The sequence below is a fragment of the Meles meles genome, chromosome 11 (assembly GCF_922984935.1).
Source record: "Meles meles chromosome 11, mMelMel3.1 paternal haplotype, whole genome shotgun sequence".
NCBI lineage: Eukaryota > Metazoa > Chordata > Mammalia > Carnivora > Mustelidae > Meles > Meles meles.
Window position 1 is genome coordinate 19,458,497 of NC_060076.1, and position 8,178 is coordinate 19,466,674.

At 57.8% G+C, this 8,178-nt stretch overlaps 1 protein-coding gene across 4 annotated transcripts in view; it reads left to right on the top strand.

Annotated features, from left to right (window-relative positions):
- WHRN (whirlin) overlaps positions 1–6,937 on the top strand; it is an 88,834-nt gene extending 81,897 nt beyond the window's left edge. For all 4 annotated transcript variants that reach the window (XM_046022348.1, XM_046022351.1, XM_046022349.1 and 1 more), the window contains 5 exons: positions 1,230–1,301; positions 2,573–3,110; positions 4,925–5,106; positions 5,650–5,772; positions 6,078–6,937. In XM_046022348.1, coding sequence (XP_045878304.1) covers positions 1,230–1,301; positions 2,573–3,110; positions 4,925–5,106; positions 5,650–5,772; positions 6,078–6,260 — 1,098 coding nt within the window. In that variant the 3' untranslated portion in view covers positions 6,261–6,937. The remainder of the gene's footprint in view (positions 1–1,229; positions 1,302–2,572; positions 3,111–4,924; positions 5,107–5,649; positions 5,773–6,077) is intronic.
- The last annotated feature ends 1,241 nt before the right edge of the window (positions 6,938–8,178 follow it).

An 8,178-nucleotide genomic window follows, 5' to 3' on the forward strand; every position in this document is an offset into this window, starting at 1 on the left:
TGAAGGAGGGAAGAACGGAGCATACCGTGTGGATAGCTGAGTGGGAACATGTTCCGGGCAGAGGGGACAGCCGGTGTGAAGGCCCTGACACGCCTGCATTGTTCCAGTGTGGCTGGAGAGGAAGTGAGTAAAGGGAATCTTCACAGAAGACTAACTTGACTACGTCACCATGGCAACCCGCTGCCCTCAGCCTCAAGTGCCAGCTGCTCCATGCTTGAGCCGTGTGGAACTGCCGGAAGATTCTCATACCTCCTTCCTGCTTTATGCACGCCCTGCCCTCTGAAACACCATCATTCCCTCCTTTGCCCCCTTTACCCACAAGACTCAACTTTAAGCCATGCTCCCTACTCCAGGAAGCCTTCCTTGATGACCCCTCCCCAGCTGCTGATATGCCTGTAACTCCTCACTCTGTGCTCGGTCTCCTCCTTGCTTCCTTGTGTCGGACCCACTTCCTCTAAGCTGCTGACAGCAGGGGTGGTGTCGCACCGCCTCTGTGGCCCCCCCCGCCCTCACCAGTCCGGCCCTGAGACTGCTCACTATTGATGGCCGCCTTTACGACATGAGTCCGGTGGTGGTGGTGGAGGCTCGTGGCCATCCTGGGCTCTGTGGGGTGGAAAGATGGTTCCACTGAGCCTTCAAGAGAGCTCCTTTAGAGAGGGGCACTGCTCAGCCTTCCAGGGACGGCCTGCAGGTAATAAGGGCAGCTCAGTGTCACCAGAAGGAGCATGAGGTTTCTTCCGGTGAGTTCCAGAAGGAAACCAGAAATGGGCATTTTTGCAAAATAAGGTGTGTTTAACCCTTGACTCCCTGCCTCACAATTGAAACCATTAAAATTTAAAAAGAGAGAGATTCCACCTCTCACTGGTGTCACACCTTCCTGGGCTTCTGTCTGCCAGCACCTGTGGGTTCGGGAAGGCGCTGAGCGTGTGGAGCATGGTACCTGGGGCCCAGCTTCAGGAGTTCCCAGGCCAGAGCCCCCCTCCTGCCCAACAAAGATAGTTCATGGGAGGCCTGGAAAGCTTCAAAGAAAAATTGATTTCAAAACGACCAGAATGAAAACCAACATTAATTTTGATGTGTAAATTTCCCAAGAGCAGGGCATGTCAGGACTGGGAGAAACCACAAGAAGGTGTCACGGGGCCCATTATGGATTAGGGTATCTCAGAGGGCAAACTGCTTTCTCCCTCTGAGTTTGCATTTGCTCACACTGCTTTCTTCTGTGTTTCTAGAACACTCTGGACGTGGAGGAAACTGGTGAGACTGTCCAAGGCACTACAAACACCCTTACCGATGTTTCCCTGGTAAGACCCTATCTGGCCCTTTCCTTGAGTTTTGCCCTCCCTGGTCTGCCTGTGGCCCTGGGGTGCTGGCTCCTCAGTGTGAGCCACAGGGAGGGGACAGAGGCCCTCTAACCCGGCGCCAAGCCTGCGCACAGGACATCGATCAGCCCTTTCTGGCAAGAGCCACAATGGCTCTCAGCCCCTCCTGGGGATTCAGGTGGGGAATCAGGCTGTTCCTTCGCCAAATCACTGTTACTTTTGGTATGTTATCTGAACCGTATCCTAAATACTGACACATGGAGTGTGTGGCCTCCCTGAAGAGGCCATACGACCACACCGGAAATGGAAGTTAAATGTGACCTTGGACCCCTGTGTGCACATCGGCATCCCGGGCAATATCACTGTGGTTCCGACCCAGATAACTTCTGAACGGCCTGGACTCTGGAGCTAGCTGCTTGGGTTCAAATCCGACCTCTGCCACTGACTGTGTGACTTCGGTCGAGTTTCTTAACCTCTCTGTGCCTCGGTTTTCCCCTCTGTAACATGGGAATAATAATAGTGTACCCACTCCAAGTTTATGGCAAGGGGTGAATGGATCCACGTAAGTAAAGCATTTGGGACCTTGCCTGCTCTGTAGCCAGGGTGTTCAAGTGCTGAGTGTCAGCCTAGGCAGGGGGGAAGGGCAATGATGCTATCCGGGGCTCCTGCTTTCTGTGCACCTGCTGGGCGCAGGCACCCACCGACACATGACGCATGGGGCTGCTCACACCCCCGCACCCCTGCCAGGCAGGTGCAGATTTGCCCACTGCCCAGAGAGGTGCTCCAAGAGATCAGCTGTGCCTTGCCTAGGACCACACAGTCCCTGAGCCCATGTGACTGTCCCCTTCTGTCTGTTCCCTCTCCCTCCAGTCCTGCACATCTCCTGCCTCTAGTAGCCACGATAATCTTCTAGAAAGAAAAGCCAAAGAAATGCTTTTTCTGTTCCTTCCATTCTCCACATCCACCTCTAATTAAGTCTTGTTCCCTGTGACAAGGCCTGGCTGATGCCAAGAACTTGAGTTCCCACAGGTAACAATGCCATCCCCAGAGACACCCGCTAGGATGCCGACGCTTATCAGCTGCTGAGCCAGGTGGAGCAGTTTTCCACTGGGGTGTTGCATTATTCAAAGCAGCGTGGCCGAGAGCTGATAGAGCGGGACAGAATTCCAGCCGTAGCCTGGGCCGCTCAGGGTTCCCCTCGACCAGCCGCCATGGGCTCTGACTCCTTCTACTCCTGTTGGGTCTTTTGGCAGGACGACGTCAAAGCCCCATCCGAGGGGCTGCTGAGCTGCAAGCCGCCACCTCCCCCGCCACTTCTGGCCCAAGGCCACAACCACCCGCAAGCCCAGCCGAGGAAGCCAGGGAAGGAGGACCTCCAGCCACCGTCCTCCGCGTCTTCCCACTCGGGCATCGTCTTCTCGGCCCCCAGAAACCGTAGCCCACCAGCGGGCACCGCGCCTGCCCCGGGAGCCTCCTCAGCACAAGACTCGCCCTCCTCCCCCATCTATGCCTCTGTCTCCCCCGCCAACCCCGGCTCCAAGAGGCCCCTGGATGCCCACCTGGCCCTGGTCAACCAGCACCCCATCGGCCCCTTCCCGCGTGTCCAGTCACCCCCACACCTGAAAAGCTCCCCCGCAGAGGCCACACTGGCGGGGGGCTGCCTCCCGCCACCCTCCCCCTCCGACCGGCCAGACCCAGTGGGCACAAACCAGCACTTTGTCCTGGTGGAGGTGCACCGGCCCGACAGCGAGCCGGACGTGAACGAAGTGAGGGCGCTGCCCCAGACCCGCAGTGAGTACTGGCCGCCGCCGCGGGGGATGGGCTCGGGGCACCCGCGGCTGGTTTTGGGGGCATTCAGGCATAGTTAGAGTGGAAGTGTGTGCAGGGTCCGAGTGCCCCGGGAACAGGGTGCTGAGTCCGTGTGGACACAGGTGTGAGCCCTAGCGCTGCCACTTGAGAATTGCTTAACCACGGACAAGCCACAGGATGGAGGTTCAGTGGCAGCCCCGCTGGGTCGCTGGGAGGATTGGGCTCCTGCCCCAGAGCCCCCAGTTCTGGCCACCCCACAGTTTCCATCTCCCCAGTGAGACTGGGCTCCTTGAGGACAGGGGTGGCTTCTGTGATCCCTGTCCCCGGGGTCTGGCACAAGGTGCATGCTGGGGGAAAGACAGTTATGGAAAGTACTGTCCATGGACCCCAGGAATTCTCCAGATCTGGGGGTGGTAGGGGGGAGGCCTGCAGGGTCAGAGTGCAGGCTTGACCTTGCAGACACCTGGGATGCAGATGCGGCCCCAGAGCTTCCGGAGGGTGTCCAGCTGACGGGGCGGACAGCGGCATAAAGCTGAGTTTTCAGTCGCAGGAAGCCTGAAGACTTGGCGGGCTCTAGATCTGGCTCTAGATCTCCCTTCCCTTAGCAAGTTGGGTGCCTCTTGCTGGATTCTGCTGCCATCTTGTGGCTAAAGTCATGTATAGGTCCCGTTGTGGTCAGGGAAGGTGGCAAGTCCGGGGCTCTGAACTGAGTGCCTGCTGTATACCAAACAGTGGGCAGACTGGGATGCAGATTGCAGGGTCCCCACGCCCAGGAGCTAGGGGAAGGAAGTCAGCTAAGGGGGCAGCAGGCCGGATGCGGTGAGAGAAACCCGAGGTGTTACCTGGCCCCGAGCCCAGCACACAAGGATAAAAGCTGTCCATTGTACGGGGTTTCCTGTGTACCAGATACGGTTCTAGGGGCCCTGCCTCTATTAGTGCCTCATTTAACCCTCCCAGCAGCCCCGTGCAGCTGCTGCTGTTGTCCCCATGTTACAGACGGGAAAACGGAGTCACAGAACGTTAACTGTGGAGCAGTTAACTGTGGGCTTCACTCTACACATTACAAATAATAAATGATAAATGATGATAAATCATTGATGATAATGCTGCTAGATGGGCATCCTTGCTCCTATGTTAGAACAAAGCCAGGGAGGCTCAGGGAAGCTATGTAACTCGCTGGGTTACTCAAGCTGGGCAGAAAGGGTTCAGACCTGACCTGCTGGTCTCTACAGTGTCTCAAATTCAGGGGCCCAGCCCTCACACACACAGCAAAGCAGCTCGGGTTTGACTGGTGAATGAGGGTATGTGCTCACGGCTCAGCTCAGGCCCATTGGGGTTGTGGAGGGTACAGACCAGGCATGGCAAACCTTCCCTTGTTTTACTGAGAAGCTAGAAATTTAATTTTTCTGTGAAATACCTTACTTGGAATGTGTTAGTTCATCATTAAAATTGGAGAGCATTATGCAAGTTAAAAAATAATAATAACCCATATCTGTGGGCTGCGTTTGCCTCTTGACCCCTGTTTTCATCATTATGCCATGGACAGAGAACTGGGTGGTCAAAGCAGAAGTCCTGTTGGCCTTGGGGCCAGGCCCCGGGTGGAAGGGCAGAGCCCAGTGGTGGAAAGGTGTCACGGTGTCTCGCCTCCCTCCAGCCCTGTGATCCTTCATTCCTCCCTAGTCCACGCCTGGGGAACCCCCACAGCCTTCCAGCTTGTAGCTCCACCACCTCCTCCAGGAAGCCCACCCGGACCCCAGCGGTATAAACCCCTACTCTCCTCCCGTTCCCCCTCCCAGCAACCTCCACACTCTCCCAGCTCTCGGACAGTGGGCAGACCCTGAGTGAAGACAGTGGTGTGGACGCCGGTGAGGCAGAAGCCAGCGCCCCGGGCCGAGGCAGACAGATGGCATCTACCAAGAGCAGGAGTAGCAAGGAGCCACCTCGGAACGAGAGGACCACAGAGGGGGCCACCAAACCGGTGAGCGAGGAGGAGGGGATACAGAGGACTGAGGGGAGGGCAGGCCCCAGGTGGGGAACAGGAGGTCCCCCAGCAGGGTTCAACTTGACAAGTACCCACCACGGGGAGGAAGTGAGCCCCAGCACTGGAGGATGAGGGTCCCGGGAGTGAGCACTGTATCAGGAGTCTGGAGGCCCAGTTTAGGTCTCACCTTTGCCACAGACACTGACAAGCCACGCACGAAAAGCCGGTCCTCCGGGTCTTCCAGCGCAGGACTGAGTTGGCATGCTGGCTGAGGCAGTCAGGCCTGGGTCCGAGTCCCAGGACCACCACCACCAGGCAGCCTCAGGCCGGCCCCTTAACCTGAGCCTCAGCAGTTAAAGAGCTGGGGACACCAGTTCTTAGGTCAGTGCTAGCACACTGGCAGCTCCCAGCCCGGGGCCGTCGTCCGAGCCCTTCTGACCCAGGGGCATGTCACTGCCAGTCCACACACCCCCCAACACCCCAGCCAGGTCTGTCCATGGAGAAGGCCTCAGACACTTGTCTCCTTGCTCACGCCCACAGCCTGGACTCCTGGAGCCCACGTCCACCCTGGTCCGCGTGAAGAAAAGTGCGGCCACCCTGGGCATCGCCATCGAGGGTGGCGCCAATACCCGCCAGCCTCTGCCTCGGATCGTCACGATTCAGGTACATCTCCGTGGGCCCCACGTGACTATCTCTGCCTACCCCCGAGGGCCCCTCTCTCGGCAACCCCAGGGTTCTGCCCCCCCACACCCCCACCCCACACACACCCCCCACCCCGACGATGACCAGCCACCAGAGGCAGACCCAGGCCCTTTGCCCTCCCGGAGCCTATTTTCCTTGTCAGGGCAGTGGACCCCCCGATTGTAGCCTGCTTGGTGGGGTTGGGCCTGACCCGGTGGGTGTCTAAGGCAGGTCAGCGTCACCCTCAGCCGTCTCAAGCACCCCTACCCCGTGTCTCGCCCCTGCAGCGAGGCGGTTCGGCCCACAACTCCGGGCAGCTCAAGGTGGGCCACGTGATTCTGGAAGTGAACGGGCTGACCCTTCGGGGCAAGGAGCACCGGGAGGCGGCGCGCATCATTGCAGAGGCCTTCAAGACCAAGGAGCGAGACTACATCGACTTTCTGGTCACCGAGTTCAACGTGATGCTCTAGAGGCTGGGGCCCAGAGGCCTCCCGCTGCTGCCCAGTCCCCAGCCCTGGTCCCTCCTCCCTCCTGGCACTAGTCAGCTCCCTGAGGGCCAGGGCTGCATAGCCAGGGGGGCAGGAAGACATCCCCCCACTCCTTCCCGGCCCGCTGGCCCAGAACCAGGAGCAGAGAGCCGGATGAGGCAAACAGAAGGTCAGGTCGGGGCTCCTGTGCCATGCTTGGCGTACACAGTAGGCGCTCAGTACAAGTGGTGGGAAGGAGAGAAAGTCTACCTGAGGCCTGCCAGGGCCTGTTCCCCCTGGGTTGGATGGGGCCACTGGGCCCCGTTCCCTGGCCATCTAGGGCCAGCTAGGACCTGGCCCAACTTCTGGTGTCTGAGTCTTTATCCAGAGTGAGACCACCTGAGAATTCATGGACACGTCCCCGCCGGGGGCATCTCACAGGACCTTTAGTGCCACAAATAAGCGTCAAGCACCCCCCCGTTCACACCCCCTTTCTTCCTGGATCCTTATTCCCCCCATAGTATTTATTATTTATTTCCCTCTCGTCACCCCTGAGGACCCCAAGACCCCAGCTTCCCACCCTGCCCCCAGCCTGTCCCAGAGGCCTTGCAGGGGACCCGCGATGTCCGTGTATTTATATACAGAGCTTATGACTTTAATTTTTCAATAAAGAAACCTGAACAAGGTGAGTGTCCAGCGTTGTGCGTGGCCTGCCTTTGTGGCTGGGGTTTTGACAGCTTGACCTAAAGTGGAGGGCGGGTAGAATAGAGTAACACACACCACCAGCCTCTCCCCCTGGCCCCCACCCCCATGTGCAACACACAGGAGTTACGCGGGGCAACTGAGCCACACCCACATCTTGGAGCACCTTACTTGAAGGTTATTCACAGAAAATACTCTTAAAACAGACAGGTATGTTATGGGACTGAATAGGGATGTTTTCAGATACAGGGAGGCAGCCTGCCTTTGGGGGGATCAGGAGGGGAAAAAGGAGGAAACCAAGCAGGGCGGGGATTTCAGGCAAAGTCCTGGGAGGTGGCTGCAGCCTGATCCCATAGGGGCCTCTGGAGTCTAAGTGGTCCAGAGTCATCCCCACTCAGGGCAAGGGGACAGAGCTTTCATGCTGTCAGTCTTTGGATAAGGCCTGGGGACAGGAAGGGGGAGAAAGATAGTAAATTCCCAATCACACTCACGCTCTTCACCTGTGCAGGCCAAGCTATTCCAGGAGCCAAGGGCAGGGGTGTTAGAGGCAAAAAAATGGTCTGCTACATAGCCCCAGGGCCCATTTCCTTCAACCCCAGGGTTTCTCTGGGACAAAAAGACTTGGAGAAGTCCTGTTTTGTCCAGCGCTGTGTTCAGAGGTCAGCCAGAGCGGGGTTAGGGGCAGCTGATCCGCAGACCTGTGCAGATCCTCCTTTTAGCTGACCCTTTCCCCTCCCCAGCCCAACGAGACCACCTGAGGCCAGGATCCTGGGATTCCACTTGACCTCTGAAGCAGCCAGTATCCCTGAAGCCCCGGCCCCTCCAGTGGGGACTCTATGTGCCCTCCCTCGGTCCTAATACCCGTGCAGGGAATAACTCCCACTTGGTCATCAGGGCTCAGATCTCCAGGCATCAGATGCCAAATCCTGCCTGGTCACAGGCCAATGATCTCACCTTTCTAGATCCAAACTCCCTATCTGGGAAGTGGGTGTGGTAGGCCAAATCATGACCTCAAAGATACCCAGGTTCCAGCAATGCGCGAATGTTCCCTTACGTGGCAAAGGGACTTTGCCTAAGGGATTAAGGCATTTAGATGGGGAGGTTGAGCTGGATTTTCTGGGCAGGTCCCATGTAATCCCAAGGATCCCTGGAAGAGGGAGGAAGAGAGAGACTTGATGGGAGGAGGGAACGGTATTGTGGCTAGGGAAGTGGAGGTTGG